At 39.5% G+C, this 16600-nt stretch overlaps 1 protein-coding gene across 3 annotated transcripts in view; it reads left to right on the top strand.

Annotated features, from left to right (window-relative positions):
* The first annotated feature begins 3469 nt into the window (after nt 1-3469).
* The window catches only part of NUP205 (nucleoporin 205), a 79791-nt gene continuing 66660 nt past the window's right edge, over nt 3470-16600 (top strand). For all 3 annotated transcript variants that reach the window (XR_004298995.1, XM_032401509.1, XM_032401510.1), the window contains exons 1-6: nt 3470-3526; nt 10821-10963; nt 12498-12669; nt 14690-14834; nt 15214-15373; nt 15842-16070. Coding sequence is in view for 2 of the 3 variants with exons in the window: in XM_032401509.1 (XP_032257400.1) it covers nt 3499-3526; nt 10821-10963; nt 12498-12669; nt 14690-14834; nt 15214-15373; nt 15842-16070 (877 nt within the window). In the remaining variant the exon portion in view is untranslated. The remainder of the gene's footprint in view (nt 3527-10820; nt 10964-12497; nt 12670-14689; nt 14835-15213; nt 15374-15841; nt 16071-16600) is intronic.

Below are 16600 nucleotides of genomic sequence, written 5' to 3'. Positions count from 1 at the left end.
AACTTGCCCAACATCACTTCCACTGCATTTTTTTGGCCCAAGCAAGTCATAAGGCCCACCCAGATTCAGTGTGGCATATGATTACACACTAGCTTGAATTCAGGGATGTGTGATTCATTGGGGGCCTTTTAATAACAGTCTACCACAAGAAGCTAACAGTCTTAGTGGAGAGACAGTCATCACAGTATGTAGGGCTGTAATAGGGATGGCTAAGAGTACAATAGGGATGTAGGGAAAGAAACCCCTGAATTAGTTGGAGTAATCAAAGATGCCATCGGGGAGGCAGCATTAACACAGGCCCTCAGACTTGGAAGATGGGTTATATTTGGGAGGTTGATTTCGTGGGTGGTCAATAAGATAGGGAAGGGATGGAAGGGCATTCCAGGCATATAGAAAAACAGGTGCAAAGACATTCATTCATACACAGTACAAGAAAGTATGTTGTACTTGGGGAATAGAAAATAGTTCAGAAAGATCAGCAAAAAGAGATGACTGCGTGAGAAGAGTGAGGGTGAGGAGGTTGAAGAAGGAGGCTGAACCAGATCAGGAAGTGGCATGAGTTCCTTGCTAAGAAGTTTTCAAATATTACTTTTGGGTAAGAGCTCATTGATGAATTTTGACCAGGGCAAGTACAGGATCTGATTTGTGTATTTGAAAATCACTTTGGGAGGGCACCTGGGTGGCTCAGTCTGTTAAGCATCCTACTTGTGATTTCGGCTCAAGTCATGATCTCATGGGTCATGGGATGGAGCCCTGCCTGGGGAGTCTGCTTGAGATTCTCTCCCTCGGCCTCTCCCCCAACTCGTACACATGCGTGTGCGCATGTGCTCTCTCTCTCTCAGATAAATAAATAAATCCTAAAAAAAAAAAAAGAAAAATCACTTTGGGGTCCATGAGAGGAGGATGAGATGGAAATCAAGAAGACCTATGAGAGGCTACTGCAAAATACAAGTTAAAAGAAGCTTGACCTGAAGAGAACAATGACATAGGAAACAGAGCAAAGAAAAAGGGTTCCAGAAATATCTATGAGATAGAATGAGTAGGATTTGGCTGTTGAAGGAAGCATATAGAATGACTCCCAGATTTCTGACTTTGGCAATTGGGTGGATACAGGTGGCAGAATTTTAGGAGGAAAGTGCTATTATTTATTTATTTATTTATTTATTTATTTATTTGACAGAGAGAGACACAGCAAGAGAGGGAACACAAACAGGGGGAGTGGGAGAGGGAGAAGCAGGCTTCCTGCCGAGCAGGGAGCCTGATGTGGGGCTCGATCCCAGGACCCTGGGATCATGACCTGAGCCGAAGGCAGATGCTTAACCGACTGAGCGACCCAGGCGCCCCGGAAAGTGCTAATTTAAGTTTGGGGTTAATTAATTAAGTGATTCTGAGATGACTGTGTGATGATCAATAGACATGTGGAGCAGACATGCTGGATATGCAAATCTGAAGCCCAGGAGAAAGGACTGGACTAGAGATTCAAATAGAGAATTCATCAGCAAACAGGGGGTAATATGAAGTAGTAAGATTTCCTAGAGAAAGCAAGTAGAATGAATAAATAGAGACCCAAAGGAAAGACCTACATTTAATGGGTGAGAGGAGGAAGAGAAGTCATACAGGAAACTTAAGAACTAGAAAACCAACAAGGATGGTGCACCACAAGTCAAGGGGGAAAAGAATTTCTAAGAAATTCAGAAAAGTGCTGATGGGGTTGACAATTGGTCATTAGTGACCATCCTGAGAGCAGTTTTAGGGGAGTTGTGATGGCAATATCTCAATTGCTATGGATTGAGGAACCTGTGAAAGAATCCTTGTAAATGTGATGGGTGAGAGAGAGTGGCAGGAAGTTTAAGTGTTCCTTCATAGAAAGCAAAGTGATCTGCTGAGAGGGAAGTGTGTGGGCCTGCAGAGGTGGAGGGAAGGAGGGTTTGTAATAGTTGTCCTGAGAAAGAAAATCTTTAAATGCCGCTCTCTGCCAAGTTTCTGCTCAATATTTTTCTCCCTTTCATGCTAAACTTCAGGAAATGTTGCTTTGCCTTTTCATTTTCTCTTCCCCTTCACTCCTTAAAACCACTTTCATGGTAGTCTGGCATTTGTGTCTATAAAACAATGACTTTCAAAAAAAATCTCCAATGACTTCTGTGTTCCACCTAATGTACATTTTGTCACTCAATACTGTTTGTTCAAAAGAATGAATATGCCTGCTCTGATTGTGTCTAAATTATGTAATTCTGATTTCCAACAATGAAGTAGAAATATAAACTCTTATCTCCTCCCAACCTCAGTGGAATGTTGGAGTTGATAAATTGAGATTGTAAGGCCCAGGGAACATCTCTGAGACAAGTAGCTATAATTAACATCATTTTCCTAATAGGGTTGTTTTAGGGATTAAATGAGGCAACATAATAATTATTGCATTGTCCAATAATGTCAAATTTGTAATAAACATCTGGCATATGATAGTAAATGGTAATGACTCTTTATATTTTAGTTTGAAAATTAGCAAACTAAAATTTAGTAACTAAAAAAAGAAGATCCAGCTATTTGGGGGCCCTGGGTTGCTCAGTCAGTTAAGTGTCTGCCTTTGGCTGGGGTCATGATCTCCAGGTCTTGGGATCAAGCCCCATGTTGGTTCCCTGCTCAGCCTGGTGTCGCCTTCCCCTTCTCCCTCTGCTCCTCCCCCCCCCCTCATGCTTTCTCTCTCTCTCTTTCAAATAAATAAATCTAAAAAAAAAAAAAAATCCAGCTATTTGGGGGTGCTTAGGTAGAAAAATATTAGGTATTTATGAGATGATATGTCTGGAAATTTCTTCAAAATAATCTCCTCTGGAGTTTAGGGGTGGAGTACAGGAATTGGCCGTGTGATTGAAGCTGAGCATTCATTATTCTACTTTTGTATACATATGAAAGTGTCATAATAAAAAGTTATGATTTGTTTCACTTTGATTTGTTTCAATCTATGAACTATGTTGACGCAACACACTTGGTATATTGAAATGTAATGAAAACTTACTTTATAACTGACAAATGGCTTTTTAAGATTTATATACCTTACACCCCACTCCACTCCTCAAAGATAGGAATGCAAGGAAGGTTTAATTTGACATGGAGATAATGACTTCAATTTATTTATGGCTTTTATAATATCATAAATAGCCGTAATTTCAATAATTAGTCTCGTTGTCTTATCGTTCCCCTTAAACTTCACTCATCATTAAATAGAAACTACAAGGCCCAGAATGCACTGCACGACTAACGTCATATCGAGGACCTCGCATCTCCTTGCTGGTTGCCCTTGCCTAATTTGAATGAGAATATCGCGGCGAAAATTGACATCTGTGACCTACAGCAGATTTTCAAATCTTTGTCCGCCTGAGTCAGTCGAGAGTGCCATTCCGAGACAGGGTGGGACCTTTCCGTTCAGGCATGGCTTCGGGCAGCCTCATCCTTTTCTGGGGCTTCCGTGCGACAGGAGGGCTCCGTTAGTGCGCCTCCAAGATGGCGACGCTGTTGGCGGTAAATTCGGGTAAGGGCGGCCGGGGCAGAAAGGAAACAGTCGGGCAGGGCAATGGTTGGTTCTTTAGGGAGAGACCCGGACTGTGAGTTTCCTCGCAATGCAGGCCTTCACTTCTGTATCGTGCTTGCTTTTCCCTAGCTCTGGCCCTAGAGTCCCACCCCTCCCCAGTTTGAATGGCGCGCGTCGGCGCTGCAGCTCTAGCTCTGGAGTTGGGGTGGAGGCACGGAGGCTTGGTCCACTGGAACCGGGCGTGCAGTCTCTTGCAGCCAGGGTCTGAGCTTGGTCCCTTCAACTCCGCACCCCATGATGTGTCTTTGGCCCGGATTTCGTCAAGATACATAAATCTCCGGCAGTGAGGCCAGAGGACCCGAGATAATTTTTAGCTACAAGCGTAGGCTGAAAACTCGCCCCTCAGAGTAGGTAGCGCAGTCCCTTATGGATTTTGGGCGGTCTTGTAGGAAGCGAATATCTTTGATTATGAAGCCTGCAACCTGGAAGGTGCCTGGGGAGGCGGTGCCACCGGCTCAGCCGATGACTCTGAGCTCTGCGCATGTGGCGCGTCCCTGTATACTCTGCCTTTGGAGTGGTAGATCTTCCGGGCAGGGTAGAACCAAGAAGGTAGTTGAAGGACTCTAGAGGATTTGGGGTGGGTTCTCTTTTGGTGATTCTCAACTTGGGCGGTACCGTTCCCAGAGGCTTTTGAAAGAGTGGGTGCATTTTGATTGTCACAATTCCTGGCGCCTAATGGGCGGGGCAAGGATGCCAAAAGTCCTGCACAGGGCAGAATGGTCTTGAAAACGGAGTATTCCTGCTCAGAATGAGGTGCGGTTAGCTTCTTAGATTCAATTTAAAGAGCATGTCTGTGTGGTAAATGCTAGTAGAGAATCTCACTCAAGAGTAATATTTACTGGGCAATTTTTTCCCCCCTTTCTCTATGTAGTCTTTTTTTGGGGGTGGGGGTGGGAGTGCCGGTTCTGCTTTCCACAGGACTCATATTCTTGTAAAGTTGCTAAATCTGAATTTTGCAAATCAACCCATTTCAGGAACACTCACAAATTATTTTATAATGATGAAGGATTATATTTATTGAGCATCTGGTATGTCCCAGGCATTGGACTAAGTGTTGTACTTGCATTATCTCATTTAATCCCCTTTGTACACCTATGAAGTAGCTGCTATTAAGTACCCCAGTCTACAGATTGGGAAATAAAGGCTTAGGGTAGTTAAGTAACATCCCCAAGTTTATACACCTAATGATTGTAAACCAGTCTTAGGTGCTTAAACTACTTAAGCACAACCTAATTCGTTTTATTACATCAAATTTTCATATATATGAATGCTGGTCATGAAGTTATGTTCTAAATATTTCTGTCCTCGTCTCCTACCCAGATATAATCTTAAAAACAAGGCTTGCATATTATATGTGTGGTTATATACTGTTCTTTAGTACATATCCCAAGTTTTTATCATTAAACATAAATCATTGAAGGAACAAGGAAAGGGAGTTACCAACAACTGCAAAGAGTATACATTGTATAATAAGGCCTTGTGACAGGAGTGTTTAATTAATAACATAGAAAGGAAACGTTTTTCACAGCTGAGTCAGGAGAATATATGTATATTTAATTAAACATCCTAGGGTAGCAGCCCAAAGGACCATAGATGGATGAGTGGATAAACAAAATGTAGTATATACATACAGTGGGATATTATTTGGCCTTAGGAAGGATCCTGTCATATGCTACAACATAGATAAACCTTGAGGACATTGTGCTAAGTGAAGTAAGCCAGTCAGAAAAAGATAAATACTGAATGATTCCACTTATATTTGATACCTAAAGTAGTCAAACTCAGAAACAAAGAATGTTGGTTGCCTGAGGGAAGGGAGAAATGGAGAGTTGTTTAATGAATGGGTACAGAGTTTCCATTGTGCAAGACAAAAAAGTTCTGGACATCTGTTGTGCAACAATGTGAATGCACTTAAGACTACTGAACTCTACACTTAAAAATGTTTAAGATAGCAAATTCTGTGTTGTTGTTTTTACCACAATTCAAACAAACAAACATCTTATAGTTGTGGACAGGGAAAAATAGAGGTTGTAGATTCTAAGACCTTTGCTTGAGTTTCAGCTGCGTGATTTACTGGTATTGTGACCTGTATCATTCCAGCCGAGTAGACCTACAGGCTTGTTAGTAAGCAACCATTGACAGTGGTTAGCAGGCTTTCTGTGGCAGTCTTGTCACCCCTGTCCTGGTCACAGCAGTCTTGTCACCCCTGTCCTCTTCACCCCTGTCCTGAAAGACTGTTTCAGACTTTTTCCACAACTCCTCAAAACTTTAACTTGTAACTGATCCCTCAGCCTCCTAGTCATAGAGAAGAATAAGAGCCAGTAGGCATGCACTCTCTTTTTTCACCCTAAAAACTTTAAACCTACATATATCTATACCCTTTTTAAACAGTTTCCCTGTGTCTAAGTTAAATCCCACCCTTTATGCCCTCCTCCCACCCTTTATGCCCTTCTCCCTACTATCTCCTCCCTCTCCTATATTCACCTCTCTCTTTTCTTTCCACTAACCTCCCCTTTTGATCTTGATCTCATGCCTTTTCCCAGTTACTATCCTTTTGCTTCTCTTCACAGTCAAACTTTTCAAAAGATTTGTCAGTATACACTGGTACCATTTCCATACCTTTTCTTGCTCTACCCACTCTAGTCTCTTCCCATCCTCTTAAACAGCTTTCAGTAAGGTAAATGTGCTTTTCTATTTCATTAAGTACCTCAGACTTTAAAAATCTTTATCTTGTTTGATCTTTTAGGGCAAAGAGCAAAATCTTTAATATGGGTTAGGGAGGCCTGCTTGCTATGCCAGTTGCCTCCTTACCAAACCCTTATTTCCTGTACTCTAGCGCTCTTGGCTTTTTCAGTTCTTTGAGAGGGCAGTGTTCCCTCTTCCCATGGGAACCCATGTGCTGTCCTCTCTTCCTGGATGTATGTTCTCCCCTCCTCCCTTCAGTTAACTCCATTCTTGATCCTTCAGATTTCAACTAATGATCACTTCCTCCAGGAATCCTTCTCTTCCCTGACCTCCTTGACTTCGTTGTATTCCCCGATTCTGTAATCTCTTGCCCTGGGTACCTCTCCTTCATAGCACTTGTCAAGTTGGATATTACCCTTACGTCTGACTATATAATTACTGTGTTTTGTCACTGCACTGTAAGCTCACCAGTACCGAGTACATGATAAATGAGTGAATGAATGTGATTTGCTGGAGGTATTCCTAAAGATTAAAGAAAATATATTTCTCAAATGAGCAGATCACTTATGTTAAAACATATTTAGTAATTTGGAAGAATTTATAGCCTTTTTTCATTTGTAATCACAGAAAGATATTTATGAAAATTAGCCAACCAATGATGAAAACTCTTTGTTGCAATTAACTACATGTTGTGTTGATGTTAATGATAGACTAAGGATGCCAGGATACATGGGGTTTTTGGTAGATTTTTGACCAGTTACTGGATGCCTCTCAGCTTCATAAAAGGGGGGGAAATAGAATTTTTCTCTATAACTCAGTCAGCTTATAATGCTAAGTATGTTTAATACAAAGAAATTTATTGGTTCTTCAGAGGTTCTGTTGTATATTGTTACTTTTATTTATTTTTTTTAAAGATTTATTTATTTTTATTTGAGAGTGTGCATGCCTGTGGGGGGGCGGGGGGAGGGGTAGAGGGAGAGAGAGAATCCCAAGCCGACTCCCTGCTGAGTGCGGAGGTGCACTCAGGGCTCAGTCCCTCGATTCTGAGATCCTGACCTGAGCTGAAATCAAGAGTTGGACGATTAACCAACTGAGCCACCCAGGTGCCTCAATATATTGTTACTGTTAAAGAAGAGAATTTACTTTTGTCAGCTCTTTCTCAGAATTTTTAAATACCTGTGGTAAGGCAAGTTTCAAATTTGCCTACAAGTTGTTTGATACCTTTCTTTCTTTCTTTTTTCTTTTTAAGATTCTCTACACGCAGTGTATGGCTTGAGCTCATAACTCTGACCTCAAGAGTCCCATGCTGTACCGACTGAGCCAGCCAGGCTCCCCTTGATACCTTTCTTTTGTACCCTGTGCCAATCAGTTGCTAGTTCGGGCTCTTTTCTACTAACAGGCCTTTTCTTGTCATTTTACTGCCCTCATCCTCCTTTAGGTTCTATCACCTTATTAGCAGCTTACTTAACCTGTCATCCTAGGTTCCTGACACTTCTGTGGTTCTATTTAGTCCAGCAACCACACCATTGCCCTATAGTACCAATTTCATTTTGTCATCTACTACTTGAGACTTTCCTATTTACTAATAGGAAAAATTCCATCTTGGCCTGGAATCCAGGACTCAAACCTGCTCTATCCTTTGCAGTTAGAGAAGGCCAAGAAAATGATCTCTAGGGAAATTAGCTAGTTAGCATCCAACCAGTACCTCACTGGCAATCAGCAGGATCGAGGGGTTAGGTTCTCATTTTGGCGGGCTCTTAGTATATCCAGAGTTGATTGGATCCTAGCAATTGATTTTCTTTAATGAGACTCAAAAGACAGATAGGTAAACCAGTATTTCAATTTATTGATCTTTAATGGGAAGTATATCTGCACTGGTACTCATGTTGGTTTTTTTTACTCTAGAAATTTATATGACAAGCTATATTTTTTACTCAGAAAATTGGCAAGAATGAAAGCAAAGCAGGGAGTAGACTGCTGTTTATGTGAGGTCTAGACCTGCTGATTCCCATCCCCCACATCCCCACACCAAAGACCTATAGCTTCCTGCCCTGATCATCAGATTAGGTTAGGCTAGGTTCTCCCTTTTATATGTTCTCCTAGCACTCTGTACTTCTCCATTGTCTTTTATTATATTGGTAATTGTTTTCTGAATTCTATGTTTAATGTCTTTCTCTGTGTCAATCTCTAAGTTCTGTGAGGACTGGGATCCTGTTTGTCTTGCTTGGTCAATAGTCCCTAGCACATAGAAAGCCCTCAGTAAATACTTGTTGAGTGAATAAATGATCTGGTTTGACTAGTTTAGTCTGTCCTCTCCCAGCACATTCCCCCTTAAAAAATTTTTTTCCCAGTGCATTGCCTTTTTCTGACAACATTGTTCCTAGGACAATGAACATTTAACACATTTAATTAGGTTACATTATCATGCCATCTTACTGCCCTGGTAGGTTTATTTTTTATTCTTTTTTTTTTTTTCTTCTTAGAGAGAGAGATAGTGTACACATGAGAGGGGGGACAGGAGGGAGGGGCAGGGAGAGGGAGAGAGAGAGTCTCAAGTAGACTCCATGCTCAGCAGAGTGTGCCCTGCCTGCCCTGGTAGGTTTCTTTGGATTTGTGTTTTCTCAGATAGCAGTTAAGCATGTTTACACACCACCCTTAACAGTTTAGGCTGTAGATAAGTTCCAAGTTTCTGGAATGACTGATTGGTATTTTTTGTTTGTTTGTTTTTTGTTTTTTTAAAGATTTTATTTATTTATTTGACAGAGAGAGAGAGAGCACAAGTAGGCAGAGCGGCAGGCAGAGGGAGAGGGAGAAGCAGATTCCCCGCTGAGCAGGGAGCCCTTCGCGGGGCTCGATCCCAGACCCCGGAATCATGACCTGAGCCGAAGGCAGACGCTTAACTGACCAAGGCACCCAGGCACCCCGACTGATTGGTTTTGACTAGTTTCCCTTTCAGAGTCTTTATAAACACATATGGGTACTATATTTGATTGTTTGCAAACAAACTTGGGTCTTCAGGGAGTGTTATTCAAACAGTGGGTCTAAAATAAATACAGTGAATTTATATAGTGAATAAAATAGTGAACAGGATACAAAATCTTGGAGTGCATTGATACAATGAATGAATATTAGTACTTTATATACAACTTTTCAGTTTTGCATATAAGTGGGTACTAGATTGAGATACAGATTATTTCTTACCATGGGTTATAGTCAAAAAAGTTTGGAAGTCACAACTCTTTAACATCACTATGGCTCTTTGAATTCTCTTTTACACTTTCACACCTGTCTTTGAGCCTTAGCTCCCACTTTCCCTTGGCTGCTCTTTGTCACCCAGATTTTCCCCAAATTGCTGCACAGGTGTAGTCATCCCTTAGAAATTCTTGACCATCGTTTTGTCTTTTGAAATCCTTATTTATTTTTTGTGGCAACAATCATATTCCCTTTTTTGTATTGTTACTAAAATTTTTCACTTAAGTATGCTTTATCTCCAAAACTTGATGTGAGTTTTTAAAGACCAGATTGTTTCTCTTATCCTCTGTAATATTTTATTGTTAAGGGCTTAAAACATTTTTAGATAAGTGAATTTGGCTGAGTTTAGTTGAATTTGCCTAGGTATGTCTAGATGTGATCTTAATTTCTTCACTTACTAGATATGTCAGAAATACCTGTATTTATCCCAAACATGTTCGTTTTCCAAGTATTATGTATAGAGACAATATAGTTTAGCAGTTAAGGCACATTCTGATGAGAAACTGGGTTCATGACTCACCTATCCAGTGTGGCCTTGGGTGAGTTTCTTGACCTCTCTGCCTCAGTTTCCGTATCTATAAAATGGAGGAAGACATAGTGCTGACCTCATAGTGTTCTGAAATAAAATAATATGTGTGAAGAGCTTAGAACCATAGCAAAAGCTCAGTATTACTTACTGTTATTACCTTTACAAATCAAAATGTGATCCTTTTTAAATAAATTTATAGAAGTGTTCCATATTTCTATGTTGATTTTTAATAGCTAGTGTCCCAGCCAAAATAAAGTGCTTTTTTTCAGCTGCTAAGTTTTACAAAATCTAATCTTTTGCCCCTGCTCCTGCTTTTATTTGGATGGTGGGGAGGATAGGAAGCACCTACATTTACTGAGTGCCTGCAGTATGCCAGGCACTGTCTTGTGTCTCACCTGGTTTATATCATTGAATCAATCCAACCCTATGATATAGATGATTTCTCTATTACTTATGCACAGAATCTGAAGTTTAAGAGGTTATTTCCTTGCTCCATGTCACACATCTAAAAAAGTGGCAAAACCATAGCAGATATTCCAGTTTAAAGTCAGGATTTACTTTATGTTATATTAAGTAAAATAATGTTTTTATTGTCACTTGAGAAACCTGATATGTATGCTTTTATATTAATGTTTGGTTTGTAGGTAGAACCCTGTATATTTTGAAGTAGGTATGGTGAGCATGACTGAAATGTGTGGACAGTAACCTGATGTTATTTTCCACATGTATGTTTTATCTGATGTTTGTTTTATTTGTTTTTTCTTGAAGCTGCCAGCCTCTGGGGTCCTTACAAAGACATTTGGCAAACGGTGGGAAATGCTCTTTGGAGAAGACAATCTGAAGCTGTCCACCTTCTTGACATGATTTTGAAGAAACACAAACCTGACTTCATCTCATTGTTCAGAAACCCAGTAGGAAATTTTCTTTTTTGCTTCTTGGATATGTTTTTTTTTTTTTTTAAAGATTAGAGAGCAAGTACATTTTTAATGCATGTGAATGAAATATACTACTTGTCCTAGTCTTTGACTCAAGTTTTCTTTACGAGTGTAATTTTTCCTAGAAGCAGTTATTACCTTTCTGTTCTCCACAGATGCTAATACTGTAATCTCTAGCCAGGAGATATCTTAGTAATATTTGAATGTGATGTAGAAGATTTAGTATATTCCAGAAATATGAGCCTCCTTGGAATTTCTGACCAATAGTTAATATATCTAAGCTCAGTAAGATTGATTATTTTGTTTATTTCCAGGTACACTTTCAACATTTTAACTCTTCATAATGTTATGTAAGTTGTATTAGCTGCACTAATTTATTCTTGCGTGTCATTAATCACTGCATCTTGAAATCCTTTTCAACCAGGAATTGAGTACTTCAGTGGAGGGAATTTATATTTGGAAATTCCTTTCCTTGCTGTTTGATAATTTTCTCTTATAGACTAACAAGACTATCTAAGAACTGTTTGTCTTACCAGAAGTGGCCTTTTGCTTTTTAGCTTTTTTATTTTTATTTTTTTCCCTTGCTGTCTTTAGTAGAAAGAGCTGTAGCCTGAGAGCCAGTTGAGCTGAGTTCCAGTCTTGGCTCTACCACTAGAGTTGTATGTGCACAGGGACGTCACCTGACTTATCTGGGCATTAGCTTTTCCATCTGTTTGTTTTTTTTTTTTCAAAGATTTGTTTAATTTTTTTATAGAGAGAGAGAGAGCGAGTGAGTGAGCAGGAGCAGGAGGGGCAGAAGGAGGGGGAGAGAGAATCTGAAGTAGATCCACACTAAGGGTGGAGCGCAGTACAGAGCTTGATCTCATGACCCTGAGATCGCAACCTGAGCCGAAACTAAGAGTTGGACGCTTAACTGACTGCCTCATCCAGGCGCCTGCTTTTCCATCTGCTAATAGTAGAGTTGGATTAAATGACTGATGTGGCCATTTATAAAATGTAAATTTCTGAAATTTTATGATCCATCAAGTAATTCTATACTGTATGTCATTTGTTAAATATTTGAATCAAGTAAGACTTTTGCGAATAAGACTGCATTTTACATAATATATTAACAAACTATCCTTAGTCCTCCTAACTGATTCAACAATTCATATATCCATTTGTTATTTCCCACTTGCAGGCCTTATGTTTTTATTTATGAAATATATAATTAGAAACGTTCCTTACAAATTTGAAAAATAGTGTACTGTTTTGTGTGCTTTCTCAACATTTTGTATTTCAGAGTTTAGCAGAAGCAGTTATTGAGAAGATAGTAACAGCATAAGTGTTGAAGGTAATAGGAAGTGTCATGTCATAAAGGTCTAATTGTAGATTGTCTGATAAGCAGTACTTCTTCCATCATGTTACCTGTCTGCCTTATCATGAATTAACTTCTCTAGGTAATAATTTAAGACCTTGTCTCCAGTATACTATTTTCATTCCATGATTTTATTTATTTTTACCATTGTAGCCAAAAAATGTCCAACAACATGAGAAGGTTCAGAAAGCCAGTACAGAGGGAGTCGCTATCCAGGGTCAACAGGGAACCCGACTTCTTCCTGAACAGCTCATTAAAGAGGCCTTTATCCTTAGTGACCTTTTTGATATTGGAGAATTGGCAGCTGTTGAGCTTCTCCTTGCCGGTAGGTTGACATTTAAGTGAATCTGTGGTAAGATAGTACAGAATTATAAAGTCATTCCCTCAGGGTTTAAAGGGTTGTATCATTCAGATTCCAAAGTAGTTTAGTTGAAATACCATACTCAAAATATCTCCTTCTGTTTATCTTTGATTAATGGGAGGGCTTTAGTGAGTGGAATTGTTAAAGGTAATTTAACTGTTTTAAAATAGGCTTTTACATGGTAATTTACTAGCAAAGAATCATTGGCAGCATCTCACAAATTTTATAGCACAAAGAATTTATTGTCATGTAATGAGTAAGAAAGTAAGTTCACCGCTTTTTTGGAGTTCTTTTTGAGGAGGTGATTCAGATAATAGGTTAGAAATAAGATAATTTTAGTAATACTGAGTATGAGGAAGAAAATAAAACTATGTGATATAGAGAGATGGGGGCTTTTAGGGGGCAACTCTAAATAGGATACTTAAGGAAGGCTTCTCTGGGACATTTGACCTGAGACCTGCATGATGACAAGGTGCCAGAGTTGTTGGAGAAGGGTGACCCAGGCAGAGCAAACAGCAAGTGCTTGAGGTGAGGCCAAAGGCACACTAAAGAATAATGAGACCATGGGTAAAAAGATGCAGGAGCCTCACAAAGATGGGGGAGGGCAAGGGAAGTTAAGGAAGAGAGCAGGAATCTGAGTATATTTAGTCTTGCAGGCAAAGAAAACTACTTGGATTTTATTTTGCAATGGGAAGTTGCTGACAGGGGCGTTAAGCAGAATAGTTACATATAAAGAGAGAGAGAGTGTGCACGCGAGTGGGGGGAGGGGCAGAGGGAGAGAATCTCAAGCAGACTCCGCACTGAGCACGGAGCCCCACGAGAGGCTCGATCCCACGACCCATGAGATCACAACCTGAGCCGAAACCTGAGTTGGGCACTTAACTGACTGAGCCACCCAGATGCCCCAAGAAAGTCTCCTATGTTTAAAGATATCACGTGGCTTCCAAAATCCTTTTTGACCTAAGGCTGCATTAAAAGAAGTATAATACTGAGAAGTAGGAAGATAGTTTTCCCACTCTATTGCGGAAATGTTAACTGGATAGGCTTTGAGTTTTTAGTTTAACTCAGAACTTGCATTTAACAAACATTTATTTTATGTTTATCATGGGCCAGGCACTGTGGTAAGACTCCAGGGATAGAAACACGAACGAAACTTCAACTAGTGTAAAGGAGCTCATAGTCTAGTAATTGAGAAAAATATGGAGACAGGTAATTATACATTAAAGTGCATTAATGCCAGTTTATGCAAGATTTAGTGATGGTCCAGAGGCAAAGGGATTAAAGTGACCTCAGGGTGTACAGAGAAGTCTTCACAAAGCTCATGAGGCCTGAACTAGGTGTTGAAATACGAGTAGGCACATGTCACATGGAATAGGTGTGCACTCAGGAGGACAAAAGGCGTCCAGGTACGAGGAATGGCCTGTGCAGAGGTGTGAGCCGCAAGATGAATTTGGGGACAGGAGAGAGTGGAGTGATTGGACTTCGGGGAGAAGACAACTAGCCTTAGGAAATTAAACCAAAACTAAAAAAAACAAAAGTGGAACTTATTCAAAGGAGAGCAGTTGAAAGGGCGAGTGAACTAGAAACATAGGAATTGGGTTATTTACTTTTCAGAGAAAACTCTAGGGGAAGAAACTTCTAAACATTTGAAAGACTTCATGTGAAAGAGGGGGAAATGGGCATTAAATATTATTAGACTCAGTGGACCGCAGTGAGACCAGCGTGTGGAAGTCGTGGATAAAGGTGAGGTTGAGAGTTTGGGAAATGGTGAGTTCCATGTGAGTGCTGGTGTTCAGCACAAATTGGATGGCCTCTTGAGGATGTGGGAGGAGGAAAACAGCAGATGGGTGTTTGGAGTAGAGGACCGTAGGACCCCTTGAACCCTGAGATTCTGTGATTTCTTTGAACTGAACATTGGTATAGTAATTTTTTGTCTCCTCCTAAACACATATTTACTAAATTATTTCTCAACTCCCCTATCTAGGAGAGCACCAACAGCCACATTTTCCTGGTCTCACCAGAGGATTAGTAGCTGTTCTTTTATACTGGGATGGAAAACGGTGCATTGCAAACTCCCTGAAAGCCTTGGTACAGTCCAGACGAGGAAAAACATGGACCCTCGAACTCAGGTCTGTTGGCTTCCTTGGATTTCAGGGCGTTTTTGGAAATTACTTGTCGAATTGTTATTTTAATTATTAGAAATAACAAAAATTTCTCCTTTTAGTATGTATAATTTAAGTAAAATATGTAACATAACTGAGTATTCTGCAAAGAATGACAAATTAAAGCTGCTTTATTTTGTTTACAAATAAAAAATAATTATTTATGATTAGAAGTTTATTGACGCCTAATTACCTAGCAAGGATGAAAAGAGCTGAGTTACAATTCATCCTGTTTTTTTTTCCAGTAATGAAACATTATTGTCAAGAGCACTTGCTGTATCTGTATGATGAAGTGTAGACGTGACTGTTCATTGTAACTTTCTCCATTGATTTCTTTTCATTACAGTCCAGAGCTGGTTTCCATGACAACCCGCTTTACAGAGGAGCTGATGGAGCAAGGATTGACTTATAAAGTCCTTACTCTGGTGTCACAGATTGATGTGAACAATGAGTTTGAGAAACTACAGCGGGAGAGAGGTTTGGGCAGTGAAAAACACCGAAAAGAGGCAAGGGTTCAATGAGATCAGTTTATGGGTCGTCTGTGTCGTTTCTCAGGCAGAAAAGTCATGGCATTTAGAACATTCTAACACAGGCATAGGAAAATTGCTAATGTCCATTGAAATGTATAGGCATCTCTATCCAATATTGACTTTCAGCTGTTTTCACTTCTTTCTAGTCACTTATGTGCTTTTGTAGCTCTTTTTATGGAATGAACTCTTGAAGGAATTACATGAAGTTCCAAGGAATTATGTAAGTTCCAAGCTCCTTCATTACATAAAGGAGCTTGGAACTTAAAATGAGGAATTAACAGTAGGGTTTGTTTAGAATTCTAGAGGTGAGATTTTAGGGTTACTTGTGGATTCAGATAGATTTATTTAGTTAGTTAGCTTTGTAAAAGGTGGTTTACTTTTTGGAATAAGACTAGGCTTCACTGTGATTTATGTATACTGATGATCATACATTTTTATCTCTAGGTTTCTGATCTCATCAAGGAGTGCAGGCAGTCTCTGGCAGAAAGCCTTTTTGCCTGGGCTTGTCAGTCACCTTTAGGCAAAGATGACACTCTGCTTCTTATTGGACATTTGGAAAAAGTGACAGTTGAGGCTAATGGCTCGTTGGATGCCGTGAATCTGGCTCTTCTTATGGCTCTTCTGTACTGCTTTGATATCAGTTTTGTAGAACAAAGCACAGAGGAAAGAGATGGTATTGAATTTTGTACCTATTAATGTCTTTATTTAAAAAAATCAGATTAAATTTTGGAGGTTACACCTAAGAAGGGCAATATTTTAACTACTAAAATAAAAAATTGTATATTTTATTCCTGTATTTTTTCCTGTGTATGTAATTCATCAATATTTGAATATGTAGATAAAGATCACCTTTTAAAAATATGTACCCTGTTAGATATCTCTATTTCCCTTTTCGGTTTTGGAATAGGAAAGTGGTAAAAGTTATGTAATACATGTTCATGAGTTCTGCATGCACAATCAATTGCTTGTTTCTTTATATTAATTATTCACATTTCAAACCTTTCACGAAAACATTCTAAGGGAGGATAACTTATCATTTTTAGTAATATATTCTCTCTAATTTATATTTTCTCTGAAGTAGGTAATATTTTTACTTGGTAACCTCATACACTACTACTTAGAAGTGAGGATCTCAAAAATGATTCCCGAAGATCATTGGAAGATTATTGCCTTTTAACAGCATAGATATTTATACTTACTTGA

Source organism: Phoca vitulina, unplaced genomic scaffold (genome assembly GCF_004348235.1).
Source record: "Phoca vitulina isolate PV1807 unplaced genomic scaffold, GSC_HSeal_1.0 scaffold4, whole genome shotgun sequence".
NCBI lineage: Eukaryota > Metazoa > Chordata > Mammalia > Carnivora > Phocidae > Phoca > Phoca vitulina.
The sequence above is the reverse complement of the archived record's forward strand: the minus strand, read 5'-3'. Positions and strand labels throughout refer to the sequence as shown.